General features: G+C 41.9%; 1 protein-coding gene across 2 annotated transcripts in view; it reads right to left on the bottom strand.

The window, feature by feature from the left end:
* Positions 1–15580, bottom strand: part of nrap (nebulin-related anchoring protein) — a 35102-nt gene that overhangs the window by 9198 nt on the left and 10324 nt on the right. For both annotated transcript variants that reach the window (XM_030773256.1, XM_030773257.1), the window contains 14 exons: positions 14570–14677; positions 14345–14452; positions 13774–13971; positions 13363–13467; positions 13040–13138; positions 12823–12927; positions 12617–12724; positions 12092–12403; positions 11867–11971; positions 10180–10278; positions 9400–9504; positions 9165–9272; positions 8891–9004; positions 6513–6710 (listed from right to left, as the gene is read on the bottom strand). In XM_030773256.1, coding sequence (XP_030629116.1) covers positions 6513–6710; positions 8891–9004; positions 9165–9272; positions 9400–9504; positions 10180–10278; positions 11867–11971; positions 12092–12403; positions 12617–12724; positions 12823–12927; positions 13040–13138; positions 13363–13467; positions 13774–13971; positions 14345–14452; positions 14570–14677 — 1872 coding nt within the window. The remainder of the gene's footprint in view (positions 1–6512; positions 6711–8890; positions 9005–9164; positions 9273–9399; positions 9505–10179; positions 10279–11866; positions 11972–12091; positions 12404–12616; positions 12725–12822; positions 12928–13039; positions 13139–13362; positions 13468–13773; positions 13972–14344; positions 14453–14569; positions 14678–15580) is intronic.

Below are 15580 nucleotides of genomic sequence, written 5' to 3'. Positions count from 1 at the left end.
ATTGAGTGGATATTGAGGGAGTGGATATTGAGTGTATATTGAGGGAGTGGATATTGAGTGGATATTGAGGGGAGTGGATATTGAGTGGATATTGAGGGGAGTGCATATTGAGTGTATATTGAGGGAGTGGATATTGAGTGGATATTGAGGGGAGTGCATATTGAGTGTATATTGAGGGGAGTGCATATTGAGTGGATATTGAGGGAGTGCATATTGAGTGGATATTGAGGGAGTGGATATTGAGTGGATATTGAGGGGAGTGCATATTGAGTGGATATTGAGGGAGTGGATATTGAGTGTATATTGAAGGGAGTGCATATTGAGTGGATATTGAGGGGAGTGCATATTGAGTGGATATTGAGGGGAGTGCATATTGAGTGGATATTGAGGGAGTGGATATTGAGTGGATATTGAGGGGAGTGGATATTGAGTGGATATTGAGGGAGTGGATATTGAGTGTATATTGAAGGGAGTGCATATTGAGTGGATATTGAGGGGAGTGCATATTGAGTGGATATTGAGGGGAGTGCAGACTGAGTGGATATTGAGGGGAGTGCATATTGAGTGTATATTGAGGGAGTGTATATTGAGTGTATGTTGAGGGAGTGGATATTGAGTGGATACTGAGGGGAGTGTATATTGAGTGGATATTGAGGGGAGTGGATATTGAGTGTATATTGAGGGGAGTGCATATTGAGTGTATATTGAGGGGAGTGCATATTGAGTGTATATTGAGGGAGTGGATATTGAGTGGATATTGAGGGGAGTGCATATTGAGTGGATATTGAGGGGAGTGCATATTGAGTGGATATTGAGGGGAGTGGATATTGAGTGGATATTGAGGGAGTGGATATTGAGTGTATATTGAAGGGAGTGCATATTGAGTGGATATTGAGGGGAGTGCATATTGAGTGGATATTGAGGGGAGTGGATATTGAGTGGATATTGAGGGAGTGGATATTGAGTGGATATTGAGGGGAGTGGATATTGAGTGGATATTGAGGGAGTGGATATTGAGTGTATATTGAAGGGAGTGCATATTGAGTGGATATTGAGGGGAGTGCATATTGAGTGGATATTGAGGGGAGTGCAGACTGAGTGGATATTGAGGGGAGTGCATATTGAGTGTATATTGAGGGAGTGTATATTGAGTGTATGTTGAGGGAGTGGATATTGAGTGGATATTGAGGGGAGTGTATATTGAGTGGATATTGAGGGGAGTGGATATTGAGTGTATATTGAGGGGAGTGCATATTGAGTGTATATTGAGGGGAGTGCATATTGAGTGTATATTGAGGGAGTGGATATTGAGTGGATATTGAGGGGAGTGCATATTGAGTGGATATTGAGGGGAGTGCATATTGAGTGGATATTGAGGGGAGTGGATATTGAGTGGATATTGAGGGAGTGGATATTGAGTGTATATTGAAGGGAGTGCATATTGAGTGGATATTGAGGGGAGTGCATATTGAGTGGATATTGAGGGGAGTGGATATTGAGTGGATATTGAGGGAGTGGATATTGAGTGGATATTGAGGGGAGTGGATATTGAGTGGATATTGAGGGAGTGGATATTGAGTGTATATTGAAGGGAGTGCATATTGAGTGGATATTGAGGGGAGTGCATATTGAGTGGATATTGAGGGGAGTGCAGACTGAGTGGATATTGAGGGGAGTGCATATTGAGTGTATATTGAGGGAGTGTATATTGAGTGTATGTTGAGGGAGTGGATATTGAGTGGATACTGAGGGGAGTGTATATTGAGTGGATATTGAGGGGAGTGGATATTGAGTGTATATTGAGGGGAGTGCATATTGAGTGTATATTGAGGGGAGTGCATATTGAGTGTATATTGAGGGAGTGGATATTGAGTGGATATTGAGGGGAGTGCATATTGAGTGGATATTGAGGGGAGTGCATATTGAGTGGATATTGAGGGGAGTGGATATTGAGTGGATATTGAGGGAGTGGATATTGAGTGTATATTGAAGGGAGTGCATATTGAGTGGATATTGAGGGGAGTGCATATTGAGTGGATATTGAGGGGAGTGGATATTGAGTGGATATTGAGGGAGTGGATATTGAGTGGATAATGAGGGGAGTGGATATTGAGTGGATATTGAGGGAGTGGATATTGAGTGTATATTGAAGGGAGTGCATATTGAGTGGATATTGAGGGGAGTGCATATTGAGTGGATATTGAGGGAGTGCATATTGAGTGGATATTGAGGGAGTGGATATTGAGTGGATATTGAGGGGAGTGCATATTGAGTGGATATTGAGGGAGTGGATATTGAGTGTATATTGAAGGGAGTGCATATTGAGTGGATATTGAGGGGAGTGCATATTGAGTGGATATTGAGGGGAGTGCATATTGAGTGGATATTGAGGGAGTGGATATTGAGTGGATATTGAGGGGAGTGGATATTGAGTGGATATTGAGGGAGTGGATATTGAGTGTATATTGAAGGGAGTGCATATTGAGTGGATATTGAGGGGAGTGCATATTGAGTGGATATTGAGGGGAGTGCAGACTGAGTGGATATTGAGGGGAGTGCATATTGAGTGTATATTGAGGGAGTGTATATTGAGTGTATGTTGAGGGAGTGGATATTGAGTGGATACTGAGGGGAGTGTATATTGAGTGGATATTGAGGGGAGTGGATATTGAGTGTATATTGAGGGGAGTGCATATTGAGTGTATATTGAGGGGAGTGCATATTGAGTGTATATTGAGGGAGTGGATATTGAGTGGATATTGAGGGGAGTGCATATTGAGTGGATATTGAGGGGAGTGCATATTGAGTGGATATTGAGGGGAGTGGATATTGAGTGGATATTGAGGGAGTGGATATTGAGTGTATATTGAAGGGAGTGCATATTGAGTGGATATTGAGGGGAGTGCATATTGAGTGGATATTGAGGGGAGTGGATATTGAGTGGATATTGAGGGAGTGGATATTGAGTGGATATTGAGGGGAGTGGATATTGAGTGGATATTGAGGGAGTGGATATTGAGTGTATATTGAAGGGAGTGCATATTGAGTGGATATTGAGGGGAGTGCATATTGAGTGGATATTGAGGGGAGTGCAGACTGAGTGGATATTGAGGGGAGTGCATATTGAGTGTATATTGAGGGAGTGTATATTGAGTGTATGTTGAGGGAGTGGATATTGAGTGGATACTGAGGGGAGTGTATATTGAGTGGATATTGAGGGGAGTGGATATTGAGTGGATATTGAGGGGAGTGCATATTGAGTGGATATTGAGGGGAGTGCATATTGAGTGTATATTGAGGGAGTGGATATTGAGTGGATATTGAGGGGAGTGCATATTGAGTGGATATTGAGGGGAGTGCATATTGAGTGGATATTGAGGGGAGTGGATATTGAGTGGATATTGAGGGAGTGGATATTGAGTGTATATTGAAGGGAGTGCATATTGAGTGGATATTGAGGGGAGTGCATATTGAGTGGATATTGAGGGGAGTGGATATTGAGTGGATATTGAGGGAGTGGATATTGAGTGGATATTGAGGGGAGTGGATATTGAGTGGATATTGAGGGAGTGGATATTGAGTGTATATTGAAGGGAGTGCATATTGAGTGGATATTGAGGGGAGTGCATATTGAGTGGATATTGAGGGGAGTGCAGACTGAGTGGATATTGAGGGGAGTGCATATTGAGTGTATATTGAGGGAGTGTATATTGAGTGTATGTTGAGGGAGTGGATATTGAGTGGATACTGAGGGGAGTGTATATTGAGTGGATATTGAGGGGAGTGGATATTGAGTGGATATTGAGGGGAGTGCATATTGAGTGTATATTGAGGGGAGTGCATATTGAGTGTATATTGAGGGAGTGGATATTGAGTGGATATTGAGGGGAGTGCATATTGAGTGGATATTGAGGGGAGTGCATATTGAGTGGATATTGAGGGGAGTGGATATTGAGTGGATATTGAGGGAGTGGATATTGAGTGTATATTGAAGGGAGTGCATATTGAGTGGATATTGAGGGGAGTGCATATTGAGTGGATATTGAGGGGAGTGGATATTGAGTGGATATTGAGGGAGTGGATATTGAGTGGATAATGAGGGGAGTGGATATTGAGTGGATATTGAGGGAGTGGATATTGAGTGTATATTGAAGGGAGTGCATATTGAGTGGATATTGAGGGGAGTGCATATTGAGTGGATATTGAGGGGAGTGCAGACTGAGTGGATATTGAGGGGAGTGCATATTGAGTGTATATTGAGGGAGTGTATATTGAGTGTATGTTGAGGGAGTGGATATTGAGTGGATACTGAGGGGAGTGTATATTGAGTGGATATTGAGGGGAGTGGATATTGAGTGTATATTGAGGGGAGTGCATATTGAGTGTATATTGAGGGGAGTGCATATTGAGTGTATATTGAGGGAGTGGATATTGAGTGGATATTGAGGGGAGTGCATATTGAGTGGATATTGAGGGGAGTGCATATTGAGTGGATATTGAGGGGAGTGGATATTGAGTGGATATTGAGGGAGTGGATATTGAGTGTATATTGAAGGGAGTGCATATTGAGTGGATATTGAGGGGAGTGCATATTGAGTGGATATTGAGGGGAGTGCAGACTGAGTGGATATTGAGGGGAGTGGATATTGAGTGGATATTGAGGGAGTGGATATTGAGTGTATATTGAAGGGAGTGCATATTGAGTGGATATTGAGGGGAGTGCATATTGAGTGGATATTGAGGGGAGTGCAGACTGAGTGGATATTGAGGGGAGTGCATATTGAGTGGATATTGAGGGGAGTGCAGACTGAGTGGATACTGAGGGGAGTGCATATTGAGTGGATATTGAGGGGAGTGGATATTGAGTGAATATTGAGGGAGTGGATATTGAGTGTATATTGAAGGGAGTGGATATTGAGTGGATATTGAGGGGAGTGCATATTGAGTGGATATTGAGGGGAGTGCAGACTGAGTGGATATTGAGGGGAGTGCATATTGAGTGTATATTGAGGGAGTGTATATTGAGTGTATGTTGAGGGAGTGGATATTGAGTGGATACTGAGGGGAGTGTATATTGAGTGGATATTGAGGGGAGTGGATATTGAGTGTATATTGAGGGGAGTGCATATTGAGTGTATATTGAGGGGAGTGCATATTGAGTGTATATTGAGGGAGTGGATATTGAGTGGATATTGAGGGGAGTGCATATTGAGTGGATATTGAGGGGAGTGCATATTGAGTGGATATTGAGGGGAGTGCATATTGAGTGTATATTGAGGGAGTGGATATTGAGTGTATATTGAGGGGAGTGCATATTGCGTGGATATTGAGGGGAGTGCATATTGAGTGGATATTGAGGGGAGTGCATATTGCATGGATATTGAGGGGAGTGCATATTGAGTGGATATTGAGGGAGTGGATATTGAGTGTATATTGAAGGGAGTGCAGACTGAGTGGATATTGAGGGGAGTGCATATTGAGTGGATATTGAGGGAGTGGATATTGAGTGTATATTGAGGGGAGTGCATATTGCGTGGATATTGAGGGGAGTGCATATTGAGTGGATATTGAGGGGAGTGCATATTGAGTGGATATTGAGGGAGTGGATATTGAGTGTATATTGAAGGGAGTGCATATTGAGTGGATATTGAGGGGAGTGCATATTGAGTGGATATTGAGGGAGTGGATATTGAGTGTATATTGAGGGGAGTGCATATTGCGTGGATATTGAGGGGAGTGCATATTGAGTGGATATTGAGGGGAGTGCATATTGAGTGTATATTGAGGGAGTGTATATTGAGTGTATGTTGAGGGAGTGGATATTGAGTGGATACTGAGGGGAGTGTATATTGAGTGGATATTGAGGGGAGTGTATGTTGAGTGTATATTGAAGGGAGTGCATATTGAGTGGATATTGAGGGGAGTGCATATTGAGTGGATATTGAGGGAGTGGATATTGAGTGTATATTGAGGGGAGTGCATATTGCGTGGATATTGAGGGGAGTGCATATTGAGTGGATATTGAGGGGAGTGCATATTGAGTGGATATTGAGGGAGTGGATATTGAGTGTATGTTGAGGGAGTGGATATTGAGTGGATACTGAGGGGAGTGTATATTGAGTGGATATTGAGGGGAGTGTATGTTGATTGGATACTGAGGGGAGTGCATATTGAGTGTATATTGAGGGGAGTGCATATTGAGTGGATATTGAGGGGAGTGCATATTGAGTGGATATTGAGGGGAGTGCAATAAGCAAGGCATCTAACCCCCAACTGCTCCCCGGGTGCTGCGTCTGTGGCTGCCCACTACTCTGGGTGTGTACGTGTGCTCACTGCCCCTAGAGTGTGTGTGCTTAATGTTCACTGCTCTTCGTGTGTATATGTGTTCACCGCTACCTTGGATGGGTTAAAGTGCAGAGGTCAAATTTCCCTGTTGTGGGCCAATAAAGGGATTGAAGTGAAAGTTGAAGTCAGTATGACCATAGTGAAACGACAGGTAGGCTGTGTGTTACCTCACTCTGCAGCTCATATGCCCTCCTGGCAGCCTGAACTTTGAGGTCGTCAGGCAGAGTCGTGTAGTGATGCAGAGCGAGTCTGTAGTCCTGGTCACTGACCAGAGTCTGGGCCTTCTTGGCGTGAGCCAGCTCCAGCATGTCCATTGGCACATGTAACTCAGAATGCACCTTAGCCAAGTCTTTCTTATATTTAATCTACAGAGAGGGGGGGGGCAATGAATGAGGGATGGTCAATTTGATCATTTTTACCTGGTTCCATAAAAAGAGAAACATCACATAACCAAAAACATTAATATTTTCCAGTTTATAACATCACTTAATGAATAATTTAATGTACAAACCCAAGAGTTGTTTGGGTTAGTGTTAGGATCAGAGCTGTAGTCAAGACCATCTTTGCTGAGTCCAAGACAAGTCCAAGACCAGGACAAGTCAAGACCGAGTCCAAAGAGGTTCGAGTCCAAGTCAAGACCGAGTCCAAAGAGGTTTGAGTCCAAGTCAAGACCAAATGAGTCCAAATGAGAGAGGCCAAAGGATGGGCCTGACAGGCCTAGGCTCGCCCAAAAGATGCATAGGTCCCCGAGTTGGGATTGAATTATTTAATTTAATACTAAAAAATAATATGTTATTGTTTGTTAAATTGGTTGATAGTATTGAAATGACCTGTGTGTTGTTTGGAGTTGTCTGCATTGTGTTGTGTTTGCATGGTTCAGTCTGCCCATTACTCTGCTCTCTGCAGCGCGTTGAATGTTGAGTCAGTCTTGTGCTGTGTGGAGTTGGTGGAGCAGCCGGGAGATGGGGGATATTCAGGTTATCAAAAGTGGCATCAAAAAAGACATCTCTCTCTGTTCTTGTTTTTGTGAGTGAGCAATAGCCAAATGAATAACGGCCCAAGAGTTATTCAATAAAACTGCTATTCAAGCCATCTCTCGCAGTCGGATGCGTGTATGGAATCATAACAATATAACTAAAATAGCATCACAAACGTTCCTAAAATAAAGAAAATGTGTTGTAATTTTCTATTTGTATAATGCTTGATGGGTTTGACTGACATCTGTATTAGCCAATTAACAAGTTTGGTTTTGACTTTATAGTTCCAGAAATGTAAACCTTCAACAGGAGATAGCAGCTGTTTTCCACCCAACACATTCACATATTTTAATTCATGAAATTTCGGCTAAGGCAATGTCTGTGCGCATGTCCATCAACTGTGTTATGCGAATTAAAAATGTACACATCGCGAGAGGAGTTGAACAGCTGTGGGCTTAAAACTTGTCTAGGGAAACTTTAACGGAAATACGTGATAAAATCAGAACAAACCCTTTGTTGATGCAACTAAACCTGTTTCCATCAACCAGTATCATTTTACCCTATGCTTTGCTTTAAATAGTTGGATGGAAACCCAGCTGATAAATAAAAATATGACAGTATTTGTGGTTTACCACATATTCCGTTTCAATGCAAACAGAGAACGGAAGATTGGACTGGCTTGGTTATTGAGCACGCTACAGTTGCAATACGGGGTGCCCTCCTATCATTCAGTTCAGCAGTAGGTTGTAATGAATGTGTAGGCAGTGATGGACCGTGAGTGAGAGTCATGCCCGGTGACTTTTGCTGAGACCCGTCCGAAAATACATTTCTGGACATAGACAAGACTGAGAGAGAAAAAAAAAATCCTTCTCGAGGCCACTAATTTACCTGTTAATAATTTTTGTGTAATGCTATGACACAGTATATCTTCTATGGGCACTGTGCGGAGATGAGTTTGGGCAGGCATACGATTGGTTACCAGGCGGCCAATGTCAATGCCCGTTCTAGACGGATTTTAAATTAATTAAATCAGTGCCCATTTTCTGAACAAGCTCGCTTAACCAATGGTTTTGTTTTGAAGGAGGAGTTATTTGAGAAAAAAACAACAACACACATTTTTAAAGGCAGCTGGACTCGGTCGAGACCAACTAGAATATTTGGCGAGACCAATAACCAAGACCCTAACGAGTCCGAGCGCAAATACCAACGAGTCCGAGACAATAGAAAAAAACACTTCGAGTGCGGAATCGAGTCATGCAGCCCTGGTTAGATTTAAGGTCAGTGGTTGTATATGGGTTTGGCACAGTAACTTCATAACTTTTTACATGACAATATTTTGTATGATTATAGCAGACATGTCATAGCATTGAATAATGATGTTTTTCTAAAACATCAGGCTGATATATAATGTTAATTTCAGCATAAACACTTAAATGTTAATTCTCGCATACATATATACAGCATACACTGTAAATATATAGTGTATTTGTATTGCCTTTTTGCCTCACATCCATACAAGTTGCACTGCTGTCTCACACCATGCTGTTAGGGTTAGGGTTAATACTCACATCACTCTGGAGTTGGCTGGCCTGCACTGAGTGAGCGATGTTTATGTCATCTTGTAGTCCCTTCAACCCAATCATTTTACCTTTCGTCTTCTCAAACTGCTCCTTGTACTTTTGCTAAAGGAGGACAAGAGTCAGTTTGTCTCCCTCTGAAACTTTCTGAATTTATCAGGTATAATAACATTTGCCTTTCTGAATTTATCAGGTATAATAACATTTACCTTTCTGAATTTATGAGGTATAATAAAATTTACCAAGATTATCTGGCCACACTTACATCGCTAAGAATCTCTGCAGATGATTTTGCAGCCTGGAACGGAATGGCATCCAAACGCAACTTATAGCCTGCATCTCTAATCTTCATCCAGGATTCTTTATAATGTGTCTGTGAACAACATAACACAAGCAAAAGTGAAAACCATGTAAAACCTGTAAACATGTAAAACTCCACTATGAAAGTCAATTCGTGTGTGACTTTAGCTCTCAGTGCATGTGAGTGATTGATTTCTCACCTCACTGAGGTTCATAGCGTTGAGTTTGGACTGAACATACTCGGGCAGATCTCCAGTCAGAGTGTAGCTGTGTTTGAGACCCTCTCCCTTCTCCCTGTACAGCCTCTGCCAAGGAATACACACATCAGCACCAGGGTCAACAAAAGCATCAACACCAGGGTCAACTAAAGCATCAACACCAGGGTCAACAAAAGCATCAACACCAGGGTCAACAAAAGCATCAACACCAGGGTCAACAAAAGCATCAACACCAGGGTCAACAAAAGCATCAACACCAGGGTCAACTAAAGCATCAACACCAGGGTCAACTTAAGCATCAACACCAGGGTCAACTTAAACATCAACACCAGGGCCAGTGCAGCTGCAATGTCCTCTGTGATGTTTCGCAGTAACACTTTATCTCTCAAAAAATTGTGTTAATATGCGTAGACACAAAACAGTGTTTTCATTTCTTTCCTGAACTAGTGCTGGACATTTCACATATGTATGTTTTTTAAGATGTAAGACACTAGCTGACATAATCGAATTATTCATAGTCAAATCACTAATCAAGCTCTTGATTGGCAGCATCAGAGGTACTCATTCAGGAAAATATATCAAATGTCCGGAAATATTCCACGAGTGATTTATGACCAGACAAACAAATATCAGAGGAAGAACCATTTTGACGAGACCATAGTAAAAATTCTGGCTTGTTCACACTGAAGGCACCGACTACCACCCACAAAACCCATGTAAGAGCAAACAGTAATAGAAGTAAAACAGAAGAGATTGACTCACATCCAGTGCCAGCTGGTTGCTTAGTTTGGCCTGTACCATTTCTGGCGTGTCCTCCACGCTGGTGAACTTCAGAGAACTGGCCTGCTGACGGTACTTTTTCTGGAACACAGAAGCGAGAGAAGGGGTTACATTTATCACATTGTATCTTTGTTTACAAATAAATAAAACCAGAGAAATGTCATTGTGTTTAGCATGTCCTGCCACTGATGGATTTTATTTTATTTTATGCAAAGTATGAATAAACACATCAGAGTCAAAGCCAGTGTGTGTGGTGCATTATAAAACAGACGTTATGTTTTAAATAGTTATTAAAGGACATGATTCCCTCATTGTGTCTTAGACACACTTCACAGTTTGATTGTATCATTCATACTGCATTAGAACTAGAATATTGAAATGTGGGGCAGTGACTGGCTTTTCTGGATGACTGCAGCAATGTTTTTTTAGACAGAACAGTTTCTTGTTAGTTGGTATACACCGATGAGAGCGTGCTTCCAAAACAGCGCCGACCCGCCGAGGCATGGACTCTACAAGACCACGGTATCTGGCACCAAAACATTAACGGCAGATCCTTCAGGTCCTGTAAGCTGCGAGGTGGAACCGCTGTGGATCAGACTTGTCGGTCCCACACATCCCACAGACGCTCAACCGGATTGAGATCTGGAGAATCTCGAGGTCAGGGCAACACCTTGAACACTTCATCATGTTCCTCAAACCATTCCCAAACAATGTGTGCAGTGTGGCAGGGTGCATTATCCTGCTGAAAGAGGACACTGCCATCAGGGAATACCACCGCCATGAACAGGACTGGAAGGATCTGCTGCCAGTGTTTTGGTTCCAGGTACCACAGAACACCTTCAGGGGTCTTGTAGAGTCCGCGCCTCGGTGGGTCAGCGCATACAGAGGACCAGCAGCCTATTAGGCAAGTGGTCATAATGTTCTGGCTAACTGGTGTATTAGATACTCTATCAGCAAGATGATCATATTTATTTAGTGGTATTTTATTTAGAACTCAAATTCCATATAGATTAGAGATGCGGTGAGGAAACATAAGCCCAAGGCATGAAAGAGTGCTATTTATACTTACAGCATGAGACCTAGTCATAGCCACCCAGACAGACCAGCCCACAGAGACCATTATAAAGGTGCTGGGGACCACAGATCACTGCTGTTCTGCTATTAAAACTGTCCTGTTGACAGCACATAAGCTAATGATCTAGGTGACATTTTGGAATACTCAAGGACACAATTAATTGCTGGATTAGATGTTTGCCATCGTCGTGTGTTCTCGACTGAATCAGTGGGCAGAATGAGTGGTAAAATATGATGAATAATCCTTTTCTACTTCATCACTAAATATGTCCTAAACCATACGTTTTAATTAATATAACCTACACTATACGTTTTAATAAATATAACCTACACCATAATTTTTACAAAATATAACCTGAAACATAAACCCACAGCTTAACCTACTTTCAAGTGTTTCAAATGTAATGACAGACACTGTGCTCATAAAACTAACAATTAATGATAATTCTCCATTAATACCAAAGAATTTTCTTTGGAAAATCCAACAGATTATCAAACATATTTTGTATGGAGTGTGCCAAAGGCTTAAATATTGTCTGGCATGATTATATGATGGTGATATGCTATACTCCAGTGCTGAGGAGTTGCACTATACCTCGCTGACAATATCTCCAGCTTTCTTGGCCTGCAGTGCACCCAGAGAGCCTGTGCCTTCCCAGCCAACACCTTTCATCCAGTTAAGGTCTGAGCGGTACTTTTTCTGTGGACACAACAGAACATTTTAGAAATTTTACAAAAATGAACCCACGGCAAGCATAAATGTCCTGTAATCACAGCTGCCTCAGGGAGCCTGACGGGAAATGGAATATCTGAGGCTTACATCACTTTGCAGGCCATAGGCCTTCTTGGCCCATTCCACTCTCATGTCTGTGGGCAGGCTGGTGTACTTGTGTTGGACGGTCCTGTACTTTTTATCCGTGGCCAAATCCTGAGCTTTTTTGGCATGAGTGAGGGTCAGCATGTCAAGAGAGGCACTGTATCTGGTCTTTGTGTTCTCATAGTCCTTCTTGTATTGCAAGTCACTCTGAAGTTTGGTTGCCAGAGTAGAGTGGGCCATCTGAGAGTCATCGGTTACTGTCTTCACTCCAATCATCTTCCCCTTCATCATCTCATATTTCTCTTTATACTTCACCTACAAACATACAGGCAAGGACTTTGGGGACTACTATTATATTATATTATATTATATTATATTATATTATATTATATTATATTATATTATATTATATTATATGCTTGATCAAAGGAATCACACTTATATAGTTACACATTGCAATTATTCGGGTTGATTATGTGACAGTTATGGGGACTAATGCACTAAAGCTGGAGGTTGTTGGATGCTTACATCACTTGCCAGGTCCCTCTTTGCTTTGGCAGTGAGAATGGAGAGTGCATCCATCCGTAGCTCAAAGCCTTTCTCTCTCTGTTGCTCCAGGCTGCTCTTATAGGTTTTCTGACATGCACAAAGTAAAAGAGAATTATTCAGACTTTAGAGAATGGGCTGAAAAATTTGAAAGGTGTGACTGAAACACCAGACAGAGAAGATCATACCTCACTGAGAAGCTCTGCATTGGCTTTTGCCTGTTTAAAAAGTGGTTCATCTTTGCTTATGGTGTACTGGTGCATGGTCTGCTCTGTGCCTGCTTTGTATGCCACCTGAGGGTGAGACAATCAAAAGATAATAAAATATATTGTGGTGGAATTCAGACAGGGGGGCCAGTGGTGGAGCAGGACACAGTGTGGTAAAAGAGGGTGACATAATGCTCACTCCACTCTGAAGCTCTTGACTCCTCTTGGCGTGTTTGATGGAAGGAGTGTCAGCCACCTGGGTGAACTTCATAGTGTCCACCTTCTGACGGTACTTTTTCTATATAGACATACCAAGCAGATGGTGAATCAGAGAAATACACAAACAAACTCACACATTGGTATTGGGTCAACTGTCCATGAAATGGAGAATTTTCCCTCAGAATGCAGTTATGACATAACCAAGTTTCTGCTTTATCTTGTAAATTGTTTGTCATTAGTCTCTTAAACTCACAGGTATGTAAAATCCTCCAGCTCTGAAACACAAGTCCTGCTATAATGTACCTCACTCAGAAGCTCTCCTGCTTTCTTGGCCTGTGTCACATCCAAACATCCTTCAGCCTCCCAGCCCACCCCCTTCATCCAGGTCAGGTCGGAGCGGTACTGGCTCTGTGAGAGATAAATAATATATAACACAAACACACACACAATATCAAACATTATATCAGCATCTTCATCCACAGTATGTGACACTATAAAAGCCTCTTCACTCAGATTAGGACCAAGGTCAAAGGTCTAGTGTTTCCAAATGGTGAGCTGTTTAATGTGCTCCATCTTCCACTGTGTAGATAAATAACTACATTAGCTATGTTTTCCATTTACAAGCTACCCAATTCTGACTGGTTAGCAAAGTGCCCCAAAGTCTGTCGGAACATAACAGAACTAAACACCTACTCTGTTGTCTGGGCATTTTACCTCACTCTGTAGGTTGTAAGCCTTTTTAGCATGTTGCACTTTGATGTCGTCTGGCAGGACAGTGTAGTCATGCAGTTTCTTCCTGTACTCCAGGTCACTGGCCAAAGCCTGGGCTTTCTTAGCATGGCTCAGGTTGACCATGTCCAAAGGCAATGTACACTTTGACTGAGTCTCCTTAGAGCCTTTCTTATAGGCAATCTGGGAGTGAAAAGAAAAGAAAAGAAAAGAAAAGAAAAGAAAAGAAAAGAAAAGAAAAGAAAAGAAAAGAAAAGAAAAGAAAAGAAGTTGACTAAGAGGGAGAGTCAATATAAAGTTCTCAGTCTGGTGTATATGTCAGAGGGAAAGCCTCAGATTGATGTGTGATCATTAAACGGGAGAACATTACAATTTACCGTCCGCTGTCTCTCAGATGAGTCGGTTAAATAATGGAAGTTAATGGACCTCCCAGAACATTTTCTGTAATTTTGTAGATTACAGGCTGTGACATACAGGCTAATTTTGCTCCATATTCTCCAATCAATTTGCTAATTAGTGTGATGTGTGAGACAGGATCTGCTTAAGGAATCCTTACCTCACTGCTCAGCTTTGCCACCTGGAGGGAGTGGAGGGTCTTCGAGTCACTTACATTCACTCCAACTGCTTTGTCTTTCTCTTTCATATAAGACTCTTTGTATTTGATCTGTTAAACAGCCACAATATGATCAGAAGAACTGAGAATAATTCAATTAGTCTACTTGTCAAATAGCATAATCCATAATAAAACACCAGTTCTGAGTTTATAAACCTAAGTGCCTACATCACTGGCCAGCTCTCGTGAAGCCTTGGCTGCTTTGACGGTGAGAGTGTCGAGTCCTACGTCACATGGTTTAGATTTGCTCTTCTCCCATTCCTCTTTGTATTTGATCTGCAGACGATACAATCACAGATTCTCCATCACAGACGATACAATCACAGATTCTCCATCATAGACGATACAATCACAGATTCTCCATCACAGACAATACAATCACAGATTCTCCATCCCAGACAATACAATCACAGATTCTCCATCATAGACGATACAATCACAGATTCTCCATCATAGACAATACAATCACAGATTCTCCATCGTAGACGATACAATCACAGATTCTCCATCACAGACGATACAATCACAGATTCTCCATCATAGACGATACAATCACAGATTCTCCATCCCAGACGATACAATCACAGATTCTCCATCACAGACGATACAATCACAGATTCTCCATCACAGACGATACAATCAAAGACTCTCCATCAAAGACGATACAATCACAGATTCTCCATCACAGACGATACAATCACAGATTCTCCATCACAGACAATACAATCACAGATTCTCCATCCCAGACAATACAATCACAGATTCTCCATCGTAGACGATACAATCACAGATTCTCCATCATAGACAATACAATCACAGATTCTCCATCGTAGACGATACAATCACAGATTCTCCATCCCAGACGATACAATCACAGATTCTCCATCACAGACGATACAATCACAGATTCTCCATCACAGACGATACAATCAAAGACTCTCCATCAAAGACGATACAATCACAGATTCTCCATCACAGACGATACAATCACAGATTCTCCATCACAGACAATACAATCACAGATTCTCCATCCCAGACAATACAATCACAGATTCTCCATCATAGACGATACAATCACAGATTCTCCATCATAGACAATACAATCACAGATTCTCCATCGTAGACGATACAATCACAGATTCTCCATCACAGACGATACAATCACAGATTCTCCATCAT

Source organism: Chanos chanos, chromosome 5 (genome assembly GCF_902362185.1).
Source record: "Chanos chanos chromosome 5, fChaCha1.1, whole genome shotgun sequence".
Taxonomy (NCBI): domain Eukaryota; kingdom Metazoa; phylum Chordata; class Actinopteri; order Gonorynchiformes; family Chanidae; genus Chanos; species Chanos chanos.
The sequence above is the reverse complement of the archived record's forward strand: the minus strand, read 5'-3'. Positions and strand labels throughout refer to the sequence as shown.